The sequence below is a fragment of the Nothoprocta perdicaria genome, unplaced genomic scaffold (genome assembly GCF_003342845.1).
Source record: "Nothoprocta perdicaria isolate Ctin4 unplaced genomic scaffold, notPer1 scaffold_120, whole genome shotgun sequence".
Lineage (NCBI taxonomy): Eukaryota > Metazoa > Chordata > Aves > Tinamiformes > Tinamidae > Nothoprocta > Nothoprocta perdicaria.
Window position 1 is genome coordinate 230,013 of NW_020454317.1, and position 23,999 is coordinate 254,011.

At 43.8% G+C, this 23,999-nt stretch overlaps 1 protein-coding gene across 1 annotated transcript; it reads right to left on the reverse strand.

Moving 5' to 3' along the window:
* Positions 1-1,005: 1,005 nt before the first annotated feature.
* TTLL12 (tubulin tyrosine ligase like 12) lies at positions 1,006-20,089 on the reverse strand. Its single transcript, XM_026054322.1, has 13 exons — positions 19,917-20,089; positions 18,064-18,262; positions 16,013-16,172; positions 15,249-15,382; positions 12,667-12,743; positions 7,026-7,142; positions 6,732-6,926; positions 6,069-6,180; positions 4,989-5,140; positions 4,811-4,892; positions 4,029-4,097; positions 2,348-2,486; positions 1,006-1,481 (listed from the first exon to the last, which is right to left on the reverse strand). The coding sequence occupies exons 1-13, from the start codon at positions 20,060-20,062 to the stop codon at positions 1,330-1,332; spliced, it is 1,734 nt and encodes a 577-aa protein (XP_025910107.1). The 5' UTR covers positions 20,063-20,089; the 3' UTR covers positions 1,006-1,329.
* Positions 20,090-23,999: the final 3,910 nt, after the last annotated feature.

Sequence of the window (23,999 nt, forward strand, 5' to 3'; positions counted from 1 at the left end):
TCACTGCAGCAGGCAAGACAAAAATCAGCAGATTTGATGCACGCAGCCAGAAAGTCATTGTGCACCAGAAACAAGGTCTCCAACACCTGTGGTTTTGTATTTGCACCTCGCTCTCAGGCAGACTGATTGCTGCAGTTATCTAGAAAACACACCTGCCTATTTAGAACGCTTCACGATGGACAGAACTTTTGCAGCTTCTGCACACACGGCAGAATTTGTCCATTTACGCTAAGTTCTCAACTGTTAAGTCCAAAGACTGCTTTGGATTTTGGCAGTTTCCCAGGTCCCTTTCATTTCTTTGGGCCTCCTCTGCCTTCCCTTGCTGTCCCTAGAGATTATGTCCCTGCCACTTCTTGCATGAGCATTTCTCCAAAGTCTGSTTTCTTTAAGGGGCAGGCTGAGGATGGCAGCCAGCAATACACGGCTCCTACTTCCTTCCTAGCTTTTTATTGAAAATGAAGAGCCATCAGMTCTTCCATCTCATTAGCCGAGTAGAGTTCACTGCACCAAAATACTGTATTGTTCTCTTAACAAAAGCAGCCGTYTTTCTGTCCTTAGTGAGCGAAGTATTTTATCTATGGAAGTTAGTCTGCCTTCTCCGTGCAGGGAGAAGGGAATGAGGCGCCTGACAGTTAACAGGAGATCTGTCCTTCCCACCTTGTTTCAGCACTTGCTAAATCAGGGAACTACCCTGCACAACACAAGGACCACCTCGTGGTGACTGACTTGACACACAGGTTCCAGCACCTGCTCSTGAGGTTTTGAACACCACCAGGACCTCCAGCTAAACACTGTTTTGCAGCCAAGCTTCATATGCTCGATTCATGTGGAACTCAATATATGCTGCCTTAAAAATGTCTTGCTTCACTTCAACTTATCTACTGAAACATTTCAGATCTTTGTGTAACAGAGGGGATCAAAAAAAAAAAAAATAAGGCAGACTAACTCAAAAATGGTGCACTGAATTGTAATTTTAATGTCGACAKAGAGAAGCTGTACAATGTTTCCCAGCAAGTGAGAGTTCGGCTACCTGAGAAACAAGTCATTGCTCCAGTTACTGTTCTATTTTGTGGTCTCCCATCTTCTACAAACCAAGACATTTGGTCAACGCAGATTGGCGATATAAAACTAAGCAAGACAAGGAAAAGGCAGACAAAATGATTACCAATACAGGATACAGTTATGCATATTCTTAGGATATCACAATTCTTTTTTCCTGGGTTACCAGTATAGGAGGATATTTGCATAAGCAGCTCATAGAACTGACATAAATATTGCTGTTGAGCACCTGCTGGAAAGGCAACCCCTTGCAGAGTGAAGCCTCCTTGCCTAGACAATGCACGTCACGTGGCAGTTGTCTACTTCATCCAGAAAGAGGGTGCTGAAGACATCGTTAAAAAAGGTAGGGTGGTACTTGCAGGCTCTGTCACAGTCAGGATTGAAGTTCACCTCCAGGATCTGAGGCTGCATAATTTTTTTCCCTGGAAAGGAGAACACAAAGACTAACTTTTAATACAGGCTATATTCAGATACATCGCCTCAAGTCAGAGAGAAAGAAAGAGGGCTGAAAACAGCCATCTTCCATGACTCAGATAAGTGTTTTTATTTGTTTTAGCATGCTTGCTTTGGAGGTGAGGGAGGTCTCATCTACCACTGTTATCCAGGGGAAAATATATCCCAGAAACAGATATATCCAAGGGATTCTGCAGTCACTGGACTAACCCAAGGCCTTGTCTAGACAGGAGCTGAATTGTAGAATTCGGCTCCTGCTCTACCAGCTGAGCTTGCTCCTTTTACTGCAACCCTTCTCTTGGAATTGATAATATCAAGGGAYTTGCCTTGCTCTGCCCATACCAGAGCTACTCAGCGAGGCAACTCTGTAGCTCACAGAGCAGCACGGACAGAGCAGGCGCTTTCAACCTTTGCTCCTCCTGATCTGGACAGGAGCACTCAGTTCTGTGCCTCCTGTTTCTCAAGGAGAGCGACAGCCACTACCCACTCCACGATGAGCGACTTAAACCTCCTCCTGCAGCACCTCACTCCAGGAAAATGATCCAGTAGTTAGAGAAGCAGCCACAGGCAGCACCAACCAACACAGAGCCTCTACCACTACCTCGAGCAACCGCGAGCGCAAGGCATGAGGCTCTCTCCTGTGCAGCACAACACGGGAAAAGAGAGCACTCGGCTGGGCTGAATGCTGCCCAAACAGTCCTTTTGTGGGGGAGCCTCTGCTGCTTTCTATCCACAAGAGGCAGATGCCTGGCCGGGGCCATGATTAGCTAGAAGAAAGTTGTTTTAAAAAGTATGGGGAAAATAAAAGCATCTTTCAAGGAGAGGAGCTGCTCACCATCGCTGCTGAYGTCCCACTTGAGCATCAAGTCGATGGCGTATATTGCTCTCGATGACGGATAATCACAGATCCCAAGAGGGGCAGGTTTAGCTGAAGCAACTTGGAACAATTCAGTAAATGCCTTAAAAATATCTGCCTAAAAGACAGGAAAAAYCTCCAAATGAGATACAGAAAATTTATATGAAAGCAACAGATATTCATCATTTTGTTCAGGAGGTTTTTTGCTTAAATGACAAGCCAGTGGATAAAAACCCATCCAGCACCAGCCCCAAAGGCTGCATTTAGACCTAAAGACCAACATCGTGAAAGTGCTTGGCATCTGCCAATAGCCATGAACTTATTTTTTTTATAAGCATAAAAACATGAATACTATGGAWATCCTGGAAATAGAGCATTTAATATTAAATTAAATTCCTTCTCAGGCATTATGTACAGTATTACACTTAGATGTAGAGGAGAGGAAAAGCCCAGGAAAGCTGTGTGAATACCAGAAAAACAGCTCCAAAGACTGGGCTGTTTCTTGTCTCTCAATTACACTGCTTTTGAGCTGTGGTTTGTACTGTAAATGAAAATCTTCTGTCCACGTCGGCCCCTCAAAAAAGGGAGGTTGTGGAGACACGAAGAGTGTAAGATGACATTATATTGATACTTCTAGAAACAGATAACCAATGGGAAAGTGAAATAGGAAAGCGACAGTGGAATACAAATGAATAGGGAAAATACTTAGCATGAAAGCTATGGTGAAGTAACCCCCTTTCTCTCTGCAAAGGGGAAAGCGGTGACTCCTCGTGTTCTGTACACAGTATGACCTTGGGCAACCTGCAGTCTGGCTTCTGTCTTTTGTCACCTCTCTTTTCTTTCACTCCGTGTAAAAGGACTTAAATGTAATGCTGCAAAACCTGTCGTGCTCTGGGTGTCTTTACTGGGATAAAGGCTTTTAGCTAAAGCAGATAAAAAATAATTTATGGAAGTCAACCTACAGGTGAGTAATTTATTTACTTTTGAAAGCATATGCAGAAATAAGTGCTTTTTTTTTTTTTTTAAACCATTCCTTCTGCTTGTTCTAGGTCCTTATAAACATTTAAGGATGCAATGTTTTTGTGTGCATTTCTGAACCATTTCTTTGCTCTTCAATAATTCTTGAAAAAATGATTGCAAAGACAGGATCAAAATCTGCCTTCACTTTATTGCTGGACAGTGGAATTTGGAGATTCGTCTTTGTACATAAAATATGCCTTTGTATTAGGAGATTATCTTTTCTGATGTAAGAGTATTAAGGCAACAGGAGGGACAGGGACGAAGTAAACTCACAAACAGAAAAAGTTGGGGCAGCAGCTGGAAATTCTGCACTGAGGTCTCAAAGTCAGGAAAAGAAAACAGGAAACAGGGACCAGGTTCTGAACTTGATACCTCTAAGAGGTCACAGTGATGGTGGATTAAGAACAAAACAAAACCCAAGCCACAGAGAAAAGATCAGTCACTTTTCTTTGAAATATGCCACAGGGTAAACGCAGCCACTGCACTGTCCAGTCTGAGAGTGTAACCCCTCAAATGCAGGAGCCCTTGAGGAGCAGATCAGAGGCCTTATTTCTATCAGCCTCTTCAGTTCACCCAGGCACATCCTAAGCAATAAAGATTCATAGATGCTTTACATGAGAAAGATGAGTTGCTCACTTACTTGTACTGTGGTCCACGGRTATTCTGGATATTGTTTTTCAAAAAGAGGAATAAACTCTTCACAATGTACCTAAAAGAGTGGAACAATAAACACTGCTTTGGTTGGGCATGACAGATGATTGAAAATGGGACATCAATTATTTTCTTGCAGGTAGAGAAGCAGGGAATTTGGCAGTTCCAGAACCCCTTCCTTGTTCTAGTGTTTCTTATTATGGGGAAAAAAAGATATAGTAAAGTCTTTGAAAACTATTAGCTGCCATTTTAATAATTCTTTTTTACTGATGATAGCAGTTTATATTCAGGATATAGGTTTGTGTCACAGAATATTCAAGGTTGGAAGGGACCTCTAGAGATCATCTAGTCCAACCTTCCCGCTCCAGCAGGGACACCCAGAGCACGGGGCACAGGGCGGCACCCAGGCGGGTTTGGAAGACCTCCAGAGAAGGAGACTCCACAGCCTCCCTGGGCAGCCTGTGCCAGGGCTCTGGCACCCTCACAGGGAAGAAGTTCCTCCTCACCTGGAGATGGAACTGCCTGTGTTTCAGCTTATGGCCATTRCCCCTTGTCCTATCACTGGCCACCAATGAAAAGCTTGTTTCACAGGTGATATGGGGTCCACAGGAAAAATAGTCTAGGAAAATATTTGCTTAGAGTACTTTCAACACACCAAGTGCTTGTTTAAATAAATGTGAAGTAGCTTATTTGGCAGCAGCCACACAGGCAGCAGCGGAAGATGATTTAACAATAGAAAGACAGGGAAGTGTTTGGGATCTAATTGCTTACCTGTTTTAATATTACACCGGGAGCATAGTTCATGACAGTGAAATGCTTCTCGTAGTCATGCAAGTCATCAAGGGAAAATGCCCTAAATCAATGAAAAAAGATAAACACCCCCTCATTTCCAAGATACCAGATTCAACTCTGAAACTCTTCAGTCTGAGGAGGGGAAGGAGTTCATTACCTATTTGAGAAGCGCAGCCAAAACACGTCATAGACGTAAAGCTTGAGTGGCTTTATGGACCGCAACAAGACAATGTAACGGATATCAAATTTCACCATTCCCACATCTTCTCGGTGAAACAAGACTGGATTCTCAATATATTTGCACACTACCTACAATAACAACAAAAACAAACAAACAAAAAACCCCACAAAAAYCCCACAGTTAGTATAATTCAACCTAAGTCAAGTGTCACTAGAACTTGATGATTTAATATATCTTTGCATGCATTTCAGTCTTGCTTTAGAAGTGTGCAGGAATACATGAAGTTATGCAAAGAGGTAACCTTTTATCAAAGCCCTTCAGTGCTGGGGAGGGGGAGATAGAAGAGAGACCACAACCCAATTGAAGAAAAAAAGAAAATCACTATAAAGTCACAGGAATATAGACAAAATTAACTTTGTTTTGAAGTAGAACTGAGAGGCAATTCTTTGTGCACTTCCACATTTCAGAGAATACATACAGTTCACATGCTAGCAGAAATACAGCTTAGATGACAGCCCAATATACGACTGCATATTGCAGGTTCCCTAAAAAAAGACTTCACRACTCATCTACTGGTGGCAAAAACAATGCTCCAAACTGCAGAGCAGGGGACCAGTGATAACGACCAACTTGGGGACAGAGCAGCAGCGTTCCACAACTTAGGACCAGCAGTAACTACAGGAGAACATGAACTCTTCTTCTCTTGACATTGCTCAAGGATTAGCATTAAAGCAGCAACACACTGGAGTATSATCTTTGGTATCACGGCCATTTTTTCTGGATTGTTTTTAGATAAGAAAAAATAAGCCTTTTAGCACAAATGGAAGTGTCTCCCACTCTGCCTCCACAGCATTTCACCGCTGCAGCAAACACAGCTGACAATTTGAATATAAACCAATTCTGAACTGATCAAAGCAGCACGCTTATGGGGAGCACGTGCCGTGAAGAAAACTGATTTCCTTGATTTCCTTCCTTGTATTTTTAGGCGTCCTTCCCCGCACACATTTTTTCTCTGGCTCTGCTATTCCCAGCTTGCTCCTGGCCACCCTCTCTCACCTTGGGGCTGCTTTCCCTGTTCCGGATGATATTGTTAAGGCTGTTGGTGATGTGGGTGTCCAGGCTTCTGGCCAAGTTCCACGGTTTGCAGATCCAGTGATTGTCTTCTCCCCTGAGAAAGAAAAGGAGCGAGAGAGCCCCCARGCCTGTCAGCATCCACCAAGCTCAGCCTCATGTCTGAGCAGGCACTTGAGCTCATCTAGGTACTTCCTTCCTTGTTGGCATCTTTTATAAAGCTGTGGGCCACAAGGCAAGAACTAAGGGGTTTTCACTGGTAGCAGGGAGTGCTGGGTTCCCGGCATGAAGGGGCAGAAATGCAACAGCAGCTTCCTCTGATCTTTTCAGTCAGCACCTGACACGTTCTCCCTGTTCATCTCCCTCTTCAACATTCGACTCCTTCAGAGGTGACCAAAAACTGGATGGCACCCAGGCATTTCAAACTACTCTTATAACTCTCACTTACTACTCTCACGGAAGGAAATAACTAACAAGACCTTACACTTTACGGGCRGGATTCAGCACGTGAACACAAACAAAACACAGCAAAGCCCAAGTGGTGACAATCTGGTGGCAGGAYAGTTGCCAGTGCCAAAATGCAGGCACTGGGATCAAGAAATGGGATCAAGAAAGCACAAAACCCAAGGGAATGGAAATATGAACCACCTTCTTTCACGCTGCTGGAAGTAGCTGATGAACTGGGGCAATTCGGTCTGGAGGTTGAAAGTCCGCGGCAACCACCTCGGCCCGTCTGCTCCGCCGGCCCGTCGCGACACGGACGCCAGGCAGTCCTTGACCGTCAGCAGGTTCTCGCAGGGGAACTGATTCACCATCACCTGAGGCCTCTCCTCACTTAGCTTCCTACAAAACAGAAAGGGGAAAGGGTAGGGGAAAAAGAGGCCTTCCAGAACACAACTTCTACAGGGGAAAAAAACCAATCATCCCAGATATAGTTACAACCTATAGTCTTTGAAGTGTGAGAAGTTGTAGAGAATGTCTGCTTCTTGCTCRCTGTCTGTGAGCACAAAGCGGGGATGCGTCAGGTTGTTGAGGACCTGCTGCACATCTGTGAAAACCCTAAAAAGAAAAAGGCACAGAAAGAAAACTATCAGCTTGGTGATTGAGAGTGACTGTAGCTTGAATAAAATGGTACCCTCCCCTCTCTTTTAAAGTCTGGCTTCCTAAAGCAATTAGGCTTTACCCACACATACTGTCTATGGAAATCTCCTAACTTCTTAGCTCCCTAGGAACATTTTAAACAGAAGGACAGATTAAAAAAAGAAAAAAAAAAATCATATTTTGAGATAGAAATCTAAAGAACGGTTTAGTTCCTGGAACTTTTACAGCAACAGCAATGCAAAAGAGAGTGACTAAGCCTCTACTAAGCCTCTGGCAGAAGTACTAATMCTAGTTCCTTGAGATATCACGTAAGTGCCTCCATTGCTGGAAAAGCCCTACAACTCAGCACCTGCTGTCACTCATGAGAAACACACACACAGAGTCACCATCTCACCTGGTCACCATTTCAGCAGCTTCACAAGGCTATTTTCATCTGCTCAGASGTTCAAACACACTCAAAGATATTCCAAGCAATCCAACTACACGAAGTACACACACAACGCTAGTGCAGAGAAGTACACATAATCTGGGAGTTAATATTACACTCCCTCCCCTCATAAAACCCAACCCAAATCTGAATGTACATTACAGAGCATAAGATGTTATGAAGCACGACCTCAAAAGAGCTTGTAGCTCAGTGGCTCGGCTACCTGGCATGCCAGAATAAGCAGAGAGCAGAACAGGGCATTTTGAGGATTTTACAGGTGAAAGTGAGGTCCCTTGTTTCAAAATTCAGAACAAAGACTCCTTCCCCTCCCCTCCAAAAAAGAAAAAATTTCAAAATTCAGAACAAAGACTCCTTCCCCTCCCCTCCAAAAAAAAAACCACCCACCACCCAACAGTGAAATAGAGAAACAGTTCTCAGGGCAAGTGAACATTAAAATAGAGTAGATATCAGCCGTATTGTTTCCCCTGAGGAACCCCTATTTTGTTTCTCCTCTCCTGTCCTATTATCAGTTGTGTGACCTTCCTCTCCTCCTACTAACCAACCAGAAGATATACTCCCCTGAGGGAGGCTTCTTAAAAGAACTGCAAAAATAGCACAGTCACGAGGTAAAACATATTCCTTCTAAAGAAAAGCGGGCGAGGTGTTTGACATATCGCCACAAGCGTTTGCACAGCTCCACATGCGACACTGCACTGGTTATACAATCCACGCTGCAGCCCAAGGCTAAGGGATGGAGCCTAAGCTAAGGGGTGAAGTTGCTGCAAATGAGGAGAGTCACCCTGACATCCTTGGGGCACGAAGCCACCAGGCTGTTTGCACTGCTACAGTGGAGTGGGGTAAACATCTTTCACAGACCTATCAGCACTTTTTGCCACATGTAGCTTCTCCTTCCAAGCCTGAACATCAGGAAAAAAAACATTATCAAGTTGGATACAGGACCCACTACAAGACCCACCAATCTACCCAGACAGCCACGGAGCTGGAGCAACTTGCAGTGCTCCCAAAGCCAACGTCATTCAAAGCAGTGAGTGGAGATGGACAACCCTGCAGCAAAGCCTTGAAGCAGCCAGCATCCCCACACAAACAGCTGACAGGCAGCAACACGCAGAACACAAGAAACGCTAGGATTCAGGTTGCTCGTTCAGCCCCAGCTCTGTCCCTTCTAAGCACATCCCACAACCCTCACACCCCACACCAACACTGGCCCTTGGAAGCTGGATCCAAACCTTGCCGACAGCATTTGGTAACAGGAGGATCATCAGTTCTGTAGAACAGACTGATTTTCCACCTTGAACCCACCAGACAAATGGAAGCAGTGTTAGTTTGTGTGCCTAAGCCCCTTGAGCTAGGTGTGGAAAGATGCATGGGTGGGTTGTGCGTCGCGGCGCTGGCATGCCRGCCTCCAGGATTCCCGAGTTTCACGAGTGTCGTCTGGTTCCCAACTCAAGAAAAGAGGCTAAAAGTAACATAACCAAGTGCAGCAGCTGGCATGTTTATTCAGAAAAGCAACGTGGCTGGGTGAATAAGACTTGTGTCTATGTTACGGATTCGGAGTACAACAATTGCTCATTCTGGGCTAAGCTGTATGACTCTTGGGTTGGTTATCTGTAAAAATAGTCCAGTTACAGTTGCTTTCCCCAGGAAGGAAGTGAAACCTCGGCTCACAATTAGTATTACGTTGGAGGCTACAAACAGCCACGGGTCAGACTCCTTTGCATACAAACTGCCCGAGACCTTTAAAGCACTTAGAGGAAAAAATTAAAAATATATTTTTTCAAACAGGAATCAGTAGAAGTAACTCACTAGGGGATCCCTGAAGGTTAAAAAAAAAAGCAGAGCTTCCTGTGCGTCCAGCTGCAGTAAATACCTTGACAGCTCCATTTCATCAAGTGATGGTTCTCACAGCAATTCCCCCAACAATGCAACAATGTGGTTGAACCATAACCTGAGGTGTCAAAACTGATTAATTGGTGCCTAAGGCCAGGAAAACCTAACTCCCATGGCAAAGCCCTTTCCTCCAGGCAGAAAGAGGCCACGATATGAAACACGCTGTAACAAAAGATCCCAGGCAGAGGCTCGTGACCTTGTGCAGCATGGAAGGAAACTGCTGGAGAGCCAGGCAGCGTCTGATAACTCCAGTAAATCTTCATTCCACATCAGTCCCTAGACATCATTTAATCAAGGCAGGGTTTTCTCCTTTCTCCCTCATGGCTTTTATACCACGTTTCCAAATACATCACTTAGCTGGTTGGGCACAAAACAGATGCTCCTCGGGGCAGAGCAGCAGCATGTACTTCATGCTCGCTGGAGACACGATGAGAGATGGGTCACCTCCTCTCGCACGCCCATAAATCAATTCCCCCCCCTAGTGTTAAATCAATGAAAAGCTCAAGTATTGACCTGCATTTGGTTACTCTGAACAGCAGAAGAAAGATCCCCATACTCATTTTCTCCCTGTGAAGCATTAAAAATAAAGTCCTTCCTATCTTTCAAAATTCAAATCTTTCAAAATTCTTTCCAAAATCTCCCACTAGCACAAGAGTTCACACACTGCGCTGCCTGTACAGAATCCTGCTATCTTCTGTAAGATATCGCTTCCAAAGGCTGTTGAAAGACACTCTCATTTTAGTAGCTTACAGCTGTACAGAAACCTGCCAAGAGGTGTTATTCACATTATCAGTGCAAAAAAAAAAAAAACAGATAAAAAAAGCTTGCTTTCTTCAGYTTGGCAGGCTTGCCACAACATCTTGAAATTCGTGGGCACTCTGGGTTAAATACTAAAGATTAGCTTTCAGAACATACAAAAGCCACAGCAAGGAAGCGGGAGGCAATAGAGGAGTTCAGCCTACCACTGCTGAGTGCAGGAAGCCCACAGAGATAAGGCAGCCAGGGTGCACATTACAGTTGTTGCCTGGTGCTGCTGCCAGCTACATACAACTAGAAGGAAAACACCACTCCACTCGCGCCAGGTAAAGTTATTTAATTCCTTCTATAGACAAATCTATTGCCATAAAAGTCTTGCCACAAAGACTCTGGATTGCAGACTTTAAACTTTTGTTATTCCTTTGTTCCCAGTTAAAGGAATGGCTGCATGTTCCATACCTATCTGAAAATACACAAAGACTTAGAAAAGCATAYAGCAAGCTCAGAGTAGAGCTTTGTGTATGACAGATCCCTCTACGATATTAACCTACAGCATTAACTAACCTATTTGGGAGCATTCATTTCAGAATGAGTGATTCACTCTGCATTAATGAGGGCAGTTAMCTACATTTCTATCACTCAGAAGTCCTAACAGGCATATTAAAAAGTCAGAGATTAAAGACAAAGATTTTATTCAGTAGACTCGGGCAAATAAGATAAAATGCAATGTTAGACATTACTTAATATCCTTAAAGCACAGGGTACTAAGAAGCAGTTACGAGAAGCAAGTCCTGAAGCACAGAGTTGACACGACTGATCAAAACAGGAGATGTCTCATAGCAGCTCTTTGGGCACCTTTAAAGATGACTGATACAGCTGAAGAGAAACATGAAAGACAAGATCAAGAGAAAAAGAGAAAACCAAGCCTAACACAAATTGCTAGGGCTTTGCACATGAATTTTGTCTTTGAATTTTTTTTTTTTAARCTACCCTCACCTCAGGACCACACTCAGCACAGCTGGATGCCACAGGCAGCAGTCGTCGGTAATAAAACAAGTCAAATTTTAACCTATCATTTTGCTGTATTAAACTACAAGCATTTGCTCCAATATATTTTAGAGTTTGGGTTAAAAGTTTATTTCAGTTCCCATTCTGTCTTAGCTCTACTTGAAAACAGGATGGTTCTGTAAAAATGTGTCCCAGGCACAAAATTCCAAACTTTGTAGCCTTGCACACTTCAGCTTCTCTTCCACATCCCCTGAAACAGCGGGAATGTGCAGGACAAAGTACACGAGCTCCCCTTTCTCCTCCTCAGCAAAGCCTTTGGTCAAGAGAAGAGGAAACCCTTTAGGAATATTTGGGCAAGGTGTTAGCAACATTCCTCAAAGGCTGAGTAAGGAGACTCTGGCAAACATGCTCCTCGTCTCTCCCTGCGGGGATGTGATTCACCCAAAACAAAGTGCCAAAGGACGGGCACTGCAAGAATGGGGTAGCAGTGAAAGGCAAGTTGGCATGTCCCCACATCCTCCCTGCTCCTCTCCATCTCTGCTAGACTGCATGTATTTGTCTCKGACATACAGAGAGAAGCACACAGGAGGTAAAAATAGCTTCTGTTTATCCTCACAGGTTTGTTAATCAGAGATTTCAACTGCATAACGAAGTCTGGGTTATCACTGAGCAAGTCAACAAACGCCTCTCAAACAAAAGGGACACCAGACTTCCAATAGTCCTTTTCTGACGCTCAAGACAAAGGCAGTCTAGGATATAACAAACTCAAACACAAGAAGCTGGGGTGGGGGGTGTGAGTAAACCCAACAGACCGAATTTCTTGCATCATGGAAAATGCTGCATGCCAGGACTTGGATGCCAATGCCATGCTACAAACACCACAGATCAAGACTCAGGAGCACAGACAAGGTAACTACCTGTTTTCCTAGAATAAAATTAGTAATAAGGGAGTGTAGTCGTGTAGTGCCACTGTTTCTGCGCAGAGGCCAAAGCACTTTGCAATCCCTTATCTTGGCAGTGCTTTTTTTCAACTTTCTTATAAAGTAGGTTCCCACCATCTGCATTCCAGTAGTAGAGCACACTTCCAATTTAAAATGTGAAAAATAGAACAGAATTCCTACTTCACTCCCTAGTGAAAAAAACAACACTACAGCATTATGCAACTTCTTTCACCCAGAAGGTGGCACTTATTTAAAACTCTAAACTCCTTCTAGAAGGGTAAGTAACAATCCATATACTAGAATTCCCACATGAAGAACTCATGAGTTGGAGTTTTAAGCAAGTCACTGCATAAAAATGCCTTAACTTGCCTCTGGCATTCAAAGCTGGAAAAACTGCAACTACTTATGCTGCTAAGAAAGTATTTTGTTTGCAGATACATACTTGAAAACTTTGTCTTCAGCATACACCGATGGCTTTATTGCTATAGGCAGTTTCTCCTTGTTTTCTGTTAAAATAGCCTGAAAAACAAAACMCACAAAAAGTTAATACTAGGTGGAATAAATGGCCAATGATCTAACTCCATGATATCCAGGGGGTGTGAACAGCAATTTACACCAAACTTGGCGTATGAGTCAGGTCTATGAGAAGTAATTGAGAAATAATTAATTCAGCCTTTAAAAACAAGCTAGAGGTAAAATATTTAATATGACAAAGAGTTAATCCAAGTGTTTTTATTAGAATTAGCCTATTAAAAGTTTCCCCAAAATGCAAATCTTCCTCAGCTCACTCTCTGTCACTCCCCATCTCTTTATATACATAAACACAAGTGCACAGSAGCATTTGCAGAGATAGTAGGAGTGACAGTCCAGCTGTACATCTCACTAGTCCCTTTCTTTGGCTCAAGGCAACTCCACTGGAGCTTCCTTTTTAGAAGTGTATTATGCTGTGCAAACCTTTGTTCAAAAAAGTCAAAATAAGTGTCAAGGCAGARGGGAACCAGAGGTTATAAGACACTGGTAAAGAAAGAAGTAGCAGTATGGCTTAGATGGGAGGGATTATCAACATGGCATAAACCTCCTGAGAAAATCCTGCTTGTAAGCTTCCCATAAAGCACCAATCCATATATCCTCATGTGCACTGAAAGACAAACTGKAGGTGGAAGAAGTGACCCCTTCTGCATAGGAAGTGGGAACCTAGCTCTGCTCCCGTACAAATGAGTAGGCAGCTTTCTGCAGTCCTTCWTAGTAAGCATGCTTAAAAATAAAGAAATAAACCTCACCTATCTTTTACAGCCTCTGACTGGTAAAAGTAAAGACATGACTTTGGGGTMACTGGTGATATCCTAAGGAAGTAGCTCCTTACAAAGGCCTAGGATAGGAGAAGTGAGTCTCTGAAAACCAGAGCAGCTGCAGCTCTGCAATGCCTGCCTAGCCATACACATTCCCCTTTACCAGAAAASTACTTTTTTTCCTCTCTTCTGTGACTCAAACACAGAACAGCAGCTACTCTACTGCCCACCCCAGACACTTCATAAAGCATCACCTCCTCTGATACTGGTTTCTGCAATGATTACTTCAATCACTGCCCATGGTACTGCTCAGTTATAACCTTTGTGGTCTGTGCTGAAGAACCAGGCAACAAACAGGCAATARAAGAGAAAACAGGAAGAAGTTAAGCTATGATGTCACTGTTAACAATTCTGTAATTCTTCTAAGCACAACACAAGTGGTTTTCAGATTTATTTAAAGAAAATTAGCTAAGTTAACTAGTTAAATTTCTTATTACAAGGACAAGGGAGAAGAAGCTACAGTAAAAACCAACACCACAGCCAATTCAGCTACCAAATTATTTGCACAGAGAAATGAAACACTCTGAGCTGCAGACACTGCAAAGAGAGAGCAGCAAAGTTAAATGTGAAATGGTATCACTTGCATACATCCTTAGTAACATTTTCGTACCACTGCAGTTCTCTGCAAATTGCTGGCTCCTGTGTTAATACTGCAAAGAGATTCCTGAACTTGTGTGCACATTTCTGTGCATGCTGCTTTTGTGTATGCTAAGATACGGGCTGCAGAAATGCCAGCGACTTCATATCTCGTTCTAGACTTCTCACTTCAGTGTTTAAGGCTATGCTATTTGCTAAGCAGTTTTTCACTGGTCTGTCACCAGCCTATGRCTATAATCTACAACTAAATATTCTTTATTCAAAGAAAGCTCAGTTGGTTGGTACTTGCACTGAGATTTGACATGGATCAGGTTTTGCTCATCCTCCCATCATTACTAACATCACTGGCACTATGGGCACATCTTTAGCAGCTGCACTTTGAAAGTCAGCAGCCAGTACAGCATCCTCTATTGCACCAGGAATCATGCTCCTTCAGTTTCTGCTAAAAAGGAATCTAATACAGGTTTGTCTCACAAAAAGGAGAGATTCCAAACAGCACTAATTTCAGCAATAAATCACAGACAAAGGACTTAACAGGGCCATCAAATTAAAAGATGCTGTCCCTTCTCTGTTCCAATGTTTAATGGTTCTAAATCACAACGTTAAATGCATAACCAGCCTGAAAAGTGTATGTACTTGCTATGTAAATAATATATAGTTTCCTGCAATTCAAGACTGACAAGAAGCACTACAATAATGAATTCAACTGTGAAAGTCTATTAGACAATGTCTCCAATAGCTAACTGGAAAGAGCTACCTTGCATGTAATATTTTTCAGCATGTGTTTATGAGCACAAATTATTTTTAGACAATATCATGTCTCTAGTAAGAAATGGAATAGATAAACCCACTTCATAGAGACAGGTTGTGTTGTTTCCCTTTCGGAACAGTTATATGTTATGTATAAAATACCTGTCATCTCACCATGCTTTATTTGGAATGATTTAGCTTCCAGTTCATATCTAACACTGCTATCAATCTTCATGCCAGAAAGAAGCAGAATCAGCACATTTGCAAGGATCTCGGATGCTGTCTCTTGGTGAAAGAGAGGCAAAGAGGAGAGCTGTCAGAATTATACCTGGTAATGCTCATCTGATGGCTCTGGGGTGAAACAGTTGACGTCCAACACGTCAGTAGGCACCCACGGTAACAAGACACACTTCCTGATCAAGCGATCCGTTTCCCCATACGCGTAGTCACGAGTCACCTCATCTGTGGCAAAACAAGAGGCTGCTAGGAACTGCCCTTCATTTTCCAGTAAAAGCCTTCCTTGTGACACATCACCCAAATGACAGCATGGCAGCGAGTATTATCACGACTTTGGTGACTTAAATGCAAAATTAGACAGAATTAGCAACTATGTTAAAAAAAGGTATTATTTGGGTTGCAAGCTTTAGTTGTCAGCCAGCTAGCTTAGCACAGGGTAGAAGGGAAGAATATCCCTTCTACACGATGGGCACATAAGGGAGGCCCCAAACAAGGTTACAGGAACAAATAGTTAGTCTGGCATTGCCCAACTTGGAGCACGTGGTTCGGTGACTCAAAAATACAAACAGATGTTTTGAGGAAGCTTTTTAAAAAACTCTCAGAGGTCTGACTCAGCTTTTTATATTAGAACAGCGATGCAAGATTCCCATTCTCTGACAATAAAATATTAGTTTGAACTTGTACAGATAAAAACCTCCATTTCACATAAGCTATAGTGCTAGAACCTCAAGGCAAGCCTTTTTAACTCCATAGGAGTACAAACATGCAGGCATTTTGGAGTTCACTGATTTATAACAATATGACTTATTTCCTGTTGTGGGAGTGAAAAGAAAAAGGCATGACCGAGACGCTTACCGCCCGTTTCCAGGTCTCTCAAAGGCCAGAGAAGAGTGTATGCGATTTGCTGAGGCATGTAGAACAAAGGCGCTGTTGCAAAGCTGGGCTGATCCGAATGCTGAATACGCGACCCGAACTCGTCCATAATGTACCACACAGGAACCTTCTCCTCGGCAGTCTGTGGAAGGAGAAGTGAGACAGGTCGCACGCACCCAGCGCTAGACGAGCGCTGCAGGACACCCCCTTCCCTGTTTCCCACTGCAGCCAAGGCTCTGGGCAAGTGGCAGGTTTGGAATATCGCTCCTGCCAAAGGCTGAGCCACTCTAGCCTCCAGCCAGGGTGAAAACAGACAGGCAGGTTCCCATCCCAGCTGCGCTTYCTCGTTTTCTTTCTTTGACTACTGCTACTGATGAGCAGTCCCACGTCCCCTGTACCAAACAAGCCATTTGAGGGAGCTAAACCAGCAGCAGGATGCGGGGCTTTTTTGTACTTAAGTTTTCCCTCAGTTTCTTTCGGTACCARCTTGCATTGAGGAGGAATACAGAGCTGCAGGATGGGACGTCAGCAGAACCTGCAGCAACAGCTCTGTGTGAGGCTGCTGGGCCTGCATCACACTTTCCTGCAATGCTTCTCACAATAACAACCCCAACTGAATGAATAAAGCCTCAGTTTCCTGGTAATCCTGCTGCTTGTCTTTCACAGAGGCAGAAAAGGAGGCACAAGGAGAAGGGGATGGAGGAGCTGCAAATGACTTGAGTTATGCAAGCAGTCCAGTGCCAGGGAGGGGAAGAGAGGCCAGGTTCAGCTACAGGTTACATGAATCACCTTCTGGGGAAGCACTTTTCAATTGCTAACACAGGTAATCCCACATGATTTATGGGCTATTCATGACAAGATGGAAAAGAAAAGCATAGGGCAGAAAGACAAGAAGCACTGTTCGGATCTGCCTTTTGCTTAAAAAACAAATGGAAAAAAACAGCCACAATGAATTCCTTTCACAGAGATTTTTCAGGTCTGATACTCCCATGAAGTCARCACCTACCCTGATAAAGCGTGTGCTGCAGAGCAGGGAGCAATCTCAGGCCCATGAGCCAAGTGCAACAGGCTGGTCATGCTCACGCTGTTCAAGGCTGCTCGTGATAAAAGACAAATGCCCTGCCCATTTTGCACAGAGCTCAGCCATAAGAATTTACCTTTTTCCTTTTTAACACAAAATAACTCAAAAAAAAATCCCGAGAGTTGCATCACAGTCCGTGCAAGAGAATTTTAAAGACATGTTTAAAACATGAGACAAAACAAYAACAGACATGAGACAGTATATATGATTGTGGGGGTATTTGAAGGCTCAAGATCCACAAGGTTTGTGCCGAAAGGCTGCGTAGGCCAAAGGGAGACAAACCTGCTGTGGTCTGACCTACTCTACCTGCAGGCAGCAGCTCCTGGTGCAAGCTATGCCCAGAAAGCTACTGAAGACTCTGTCTTCAGGTTAGCTGTTCAACATCAGAACAGCCCGAGGGTGAATTAATATTACATGCCGTGGAAAACCAGCTGCTGCCAAATATGAGCCAGGAAGCTCAGTTATTTGAAAACAGAAACACACCCTTGGTATACAGAGCACTGCATAAAGGGGAGGAAGGCTGTGGGCATGGTTGCTGACAGCGCGCTTCCATGCGAGACAGCTGATTCAAGGGGGACTCTCACCTTCATTATGAGAACGTTTTAAGAATAGGCAAAAATAAGCCCAGACCCACAACACACAAGCAGATCTTCCCCTTTGAACCCTCTTGTTGTGCATTCTGCTCTTCCCCTCCATTAAAAAACAAAACAAACATTTCTCAAAGTGAAGAGGAATACTCTTAAGTTCTTATTAGAAAGTTGGTAGAAAACCATGGCACGTATTAGCTTTGCAAGACACTCACTCTCTTTCCCAGCTGTTCTGAAATGTCACTAAAGGAATTTTTTTTAGTATTAAGAGACACCTGTTAGTTAACACCCACATACTGCAATGTCTTCACACAGAATTCCTTAGAACTCTTCAGCATCCTAACAGTCACACTTTAGAGACTTACCCCTTGAGAAAGCTGGTAGGTCTGGTTGTATTTCCACATTTCTTGCAGCACTTGCTCTATACTGTCCTCATCAGGGACCTCTCCGTGAAAGTCAATGCCCATGAGATCCGCCATCCTGTGAAGCAAGCCAGGGACGTGGAGCAGCTGCTGCCGGGCATGGTCGATGCGGTACGTCCAGGCGTGGTCGATGAGGAAAATGCTTCAAGAGGTTCCAGCAACGTTACTGCAATGTCATTTTACGTGTACACAGCCAAAGGCTCCCTTGAATAAGGGCTACAGCTTCTTGTACACGGAGGACAACTACTTCTTTTCCTATGCCCAAAGCAACTCCTAGAGTGTACACCATGACACATAAGAATGGGAACAACTTCTTAAAAATAACACTGTGGCTTAATTCACACTTTTTGTTCTATGAAGTTAGTTGTACATTAGTAATTATTTCCAGGAAGATGAGGRGAAAGCAGAGAGCAGAGCACACAGTTTGTAACTCCAGATCCCTTTAATAACTCAAGACACAAGAATTTTTTCCCTTTGGTCATCATTATCTCTGCTGCATTAACCTGAAACTCTTGTCTGAAGGAGGAAAACACTATATTTGGTAACAGTATTCAGATATCTCGTTACCGGTGAACTCTTAACATCTACAGTTATCTGTAAAACTACGCAGAGATTATCACAAGCCTGTGTTACTTGTCTGTAAGAAAAGAGGGTGTTTGGTTTTTCAGTCTTTCAGGGCTTTGAGGGAAGAAGAAAAAAGTATTGTTTTAAAAGAATTGTCAAGCTAGAACTAAACAAACCCACAAATGACTGGCAAGCTTTCCCTTAAGAACAAGCCCCATTTATGCTGCTCAATGTTTACAGCAAAAGCACAGCTATTTAAACAGAAGAGTTCTCCAAATTTTGGTTCCATCTTCTTAGTGAACTAAACCAGAGAGAGGGAAAAAAAAAAAAAAAAAAAAAAAACCCACTCTTCATAAAGGGTGGAAGAGGGGCAAACAACACCAAAACACACTTGAGAAATTTAAAACCAAGTCCCATGCCACGTCGATTAAATGTCCTGACCGATTACCATATCTCAGATTCCACATAAAGAAATTTAATTTTGAAATTGGAGACCCCAAGGAGTGCTAAAGGGAAGGATTTTTGAAATCTGTTTCAAATCAGAGTTCATAGACATGTGCATTGGTATTCTGCTCCTACCTTCATACACAACTGAATGCTGCAGGGAAGTCCGTGCTTATTGCAGGAGGTTTTGAATTCATAGCTTAAGGGTTTTTTCCCCTCAGTTTTAGAAAGACAATAACTTTGGTTAAATCTGGCATGTGACAGTGGATATCCATGCTCTACACTGTCCATTCAGCTAAAATTAGCCTTAACGAGTTAAAAAAAAAAAAAAAAAGAAAAAATCTGAATTCTAGATGATGAAAGATCTGAAAAATAAAATTTTATAGAACTGAACTGTGTAGCTCCGGAAGACCTTAACCTTTATCTTACAGCCACACATTGGTGGAGGACAAATTTCTTTCCAGAGTCACACAGACTCACAAATACAAAGTTTTGATATTATTTATGGAGTTTRTTACAAGTTGGACTAATTTCTAAGCACTCTCTTGCATATTTTAAAGAGGAATAATGTAAGATACTTGCGCCACAAGTAACTATTGCAAAATATGCCTCACAGCATGCAGATTATTTATGCTTATTGAAACAGGCAACTATATTTTACAGTAAGAAAAACAGGGGCTTTCTGAATGGGATTGATCAAGTTTTAAAGCAAACTGCACATATGTGTCATTATTTTAGGGTTTGAGGCTACTCAAAGATGGAACAGCAGTTAGGAAATCACTGCTCACCTGTCTGGATTGGAGGCTTGAAGTCCATTCTCATTTGTTATGATCACTTTGAAACAAGAATCATTTCCAGGATTTGGTTTCTTTTTCACCTGTGCTTCCAGTTCTTCATCAGCTTCTTCCTCCTCATCCACCTCTTCTACTTGCATTATCCCAAAGTAGTCACCAGCATCAAATATCTGAGATTGGAAGTGTGCAGAATGGCAAGCAGTTAGTTGGAGCAGTCTCCTGACATGCATAATTCAATACCAAAAGGCACCTGTAGATAACTTGGCTTGTGATCTGATAACCATTTGGCATTCTGAACTTCACAGATAAAACAATTGTAGCATTAATTCTTCCATGCTTTAACGGAACTGTTTGCTTGGGAAACTTCTGCGGCATGTAAAGCTCAACAAACCCAGCTGTTAACCAGCCTCCAAACCATGCTGAGGTGTATTAAGACCCTTAGACAAGAAAGATTTTACCAGCCAAGGTCTGAAGTAACCAAGAATTTCCAGTTGGTTTTCCCTCCTTTTCTCTTTTTTTTCCCCTATTCAAGGAATTACAGAGGTTTCTTGTTCATATGTACATATGGCTGAAAGTGCTTTGTTCTCCATCTTTCCAACTCTAGATGTAACAGCTGCTCCGATCAGAAGTCAAGGAGGTCACTACACAAACTATCTCCCTCCAGCTTGTGCCCAAAATCTTGCCCGAGAGAGGGTGTGCAAAATCTCTGCAGAACTAAGAYGCTGCTGAAATCTATCAACTTTTGTGATTTCACAGTCAATGTGGGCTTTTTAAGAAGAAAAAAAGGCATGCTGAAATTTCAAATGGTTTAGAAAAGTATCTGCCTATAAAAAGCATTTGACAAGTCACTTGCAGACTGCATGATGAGGCAGAAGTAGATAAATTAATAGCCGTCTTACATGTCTTTCTTGAAGAGGTGTCATGTTCCCCAGCTTCACTAGAAAGTAGTAGAGGGGGCAAAGAAATAGCATAGCCTCAGAAGCAACCGGTTTGCCAGGCCAAGCCTGGCCTCTGATGCAGCATTAGCGCCAGTCAGTCCTCCTAGGCATTGACACTGACAAGTGTGAAAGCCCAGAGGCAGCACCAATCTTTCAGTTGGTCCGTCCAAGCAAGCGTTGCTTCAAAATAACTATTTTGAAGCATAGTTCAAAATATGCTTCTAAATAACTATTGCTTCAAAATAACTATTTCAGCTAAGCTCTCCCAGCAGGAGAGCTTAATTCACCATTTGCAGAGAAGAGACAAGCAGGCAAAGCAGCCAGCTGCTGAAAGACCGCTAGCGGGGCAAACACCTACTTCAGATTTTAAGCTACAGCATAGTGCCCCAGTCCAGATCCAAAGGCAKGAGTACCTGAAATGTCCTTCTCAGAAACAGGGGATGGCATTTTCCTTTGGGCTGGGAGTAGGAAAAGGAAACTGCCAACATGTGTTGGTAACTCCACCTGYGCACCTTCCAGAGTGCAAGGAAAGCTAATTTTTTGCAAAGCATGCCCTGATTTTTGTAAGTTTGAAGTAAATTTTACATCAATAGGTACCAAAATAAGCTAGAAAGTCTTATCTCTTCCTAGTTTTTCCCGTTTTGCTAGAGGAGGATACCACCGTTCACCAGTGAGCAACAGAGGCACTATGCACCTTTCCTGCACTTCCCACCTTGCTTTAAGTGTAGTGGGCCAGGCACAGAAGGGGGGACAGCCCTGTCACAGGCGCCACTCGCTCACCAAAACCCCCATGGCTGTTTCCTCAAGTGCTTCTGCAGCTAAAGGAAGCTGCTGCATTTGTTTCATTGCACATGAACTTGGCACTTAAGCAAAACAGCCTTCAAATCCTCCAMGCGGAGGTTTCAGTCTCTCCCTTGAAGGAAGGTCAGACTGCAGCAGTGGAATTTAGCAGGTAATCTCTGCTTTTAATGTTCTTCCTTGCAGAATTATACTAAAAAAATAAAAATCCTCCCTAAAAAAAGACAACCCTGAAGTGAATTTTGAAGTTTCCTCATCTGAGGCAATTCACACTTCTCAGAGCAGCAGTCCAAGGCTGCCTTCAGGGCAACTTTTGGAGCTTCCTTGTTTCCTAAACACAAAGCAGATAACAGAAACACTTAAGCAGYGAACAGGCTGTTTGGCAGCATCTCCTGGATGCAGCAGGGCAGCAGACACTGCTGTCCCTCCTCCCTCCCCCTGAGGGAAGCTGCCACCTCATGACTCTACCCCTTAAAGGCACCATAAACTGCTTAAGACAAAAACCAGCTGGGTAAGATCAGCAATTAAAAAGGCAGTAACTTCTACTTGAAGCTAAGCAGGGGAGCTCACAGGAGCTATTCCCCTAGAGAGTACTTCTGGAGGTGCATAACCACCTCTAGAAGCCAGTGAATCAGTTTTGGTGGCACGAATATCACAAACTGGGCAAAATTACTGCCCCTGGTTCTCTCTCAGCCTCCTAACAGAGGGGTATTAAACACCATGGCAGGCAAACTCCTGCGCAACAAACCTACAGAGTGGTGCAGCACGATACGCAGAGCAGAAGCACACACATGCACCTTCAGCAGATCACTGCCGGGGGCTTTTCCAAGTGCTCTGAAGGTCTGTGTGCTGCAGCACAACCTCCTCTGATCTGGAAAACACGGGCTATTAGTACTGATTGTGCCACGCTCCTAAAGACTAATCAGAAACCTCCAACTGTAGCTGGAACAAGAGTGTAAGTCGCCATTTGTCAGCTCTATCTCAGCGCTGCAAAAACCTGGGGACACACCACCTAAGCCTGGCCACWGCGCGTGGCTGCAACACAGAACTGGTGATGGGTAAAATCAGGCGTCGGGACTGCACTGCCAACGCTCAGCCACTCACACAAACCTGGGTTACTAACCAGACCACGCAAGCCTTTTACTTGTATATAACTTGACAGTTCTTACCAACTACCCAGAGAGGTTTATTGCCCAGCAGAGAAACTGAATGCTAAATAATCTACAAGTTTTACTCTTTTTTTTAAGCACATTTCTTGATATAGCAGATATATCATGTTTTGAATTAGCAAATCAATTTAATTTCCAGCTTACATCACGTTCTTAAAAGACAACCTGCCCCAACAAATCTCAAAAGTAAATGAAAACAAACCCTGGCAGGCTTTCGCACACACAGAAGAGGCAGGGTGCTGGACGGAGTGCGTGTCGGAAAACAGCTGCTTGGGCCGGGTAGCAGAGGGACTGATGTAAGTGAAAAGATTTTATCTGTGCTCTGGATGCAACTTTTCCAAGTTCTACCGTGCTAGAAAACATTRTTTTTGCTAACAGGTCGAGACAAATGAAGGATTCCTCCCACTCTCACACACGAAGGGAACTCGCCCCATGGCCTGTGTTCACTGTCRCTTTTTCCCCAGTTATCACACACCTATCCTGCCAAAACTTTCACACCTCTCCTTCACGCCTCCCTGGCTGCCTTTGTTGTGATCTGCCTTGTCTGGAGAGGCGGGGGGAACGGCCGTAAAGTATCACAGTGGGGACTMCCTCCCTGCGAGCTCACACTGCACTCCTCACTCCTTTTCCCTGCACTTCCCAGTTTCCTCCATATCCTTTTGCTCCTGGGCAAACACTAGAAGCGGCAGCAGTAACAGAGGGATCATCAGCAGCCTAATTTATCTCCCTAAGCGCATTAGAGCCACCGTGGTGCTCTCTGCCCTCGCTCCCGCTCTTACCTCGGGAGCAGGCCAGGCTCCCCTGCGGGTGAGAGGCGCCCGCGCCACCTCAGGGCACCGACTCACCTCACCTGGCACATCCCCAGCCTGGCTTCTCAAAAGGCATCAGGGCTACCGGCTTCCTCCCTCCGCTTCTCCTCTCTCTTCTCCTCCACGGCAAGGTTGGTACCAGGGAAAGACACAAATCCCAGACCTGCTTTGCACCATAGCGTAGCTCCACAGCTCAGCAGCCACCTTCAGCTTGCTAATACTGCCCCATTGCAATGCAACAGCTGGCAACTCTAGGGTTTTTTGTTGTTGTTCACCAGCTTTATACTGCCTCCTGCTTCATCCTGATCCAAAAACGTCCCTTCTCTTGCTTGCCTTCCGATTAAAGCAGACAAACAGGTATCT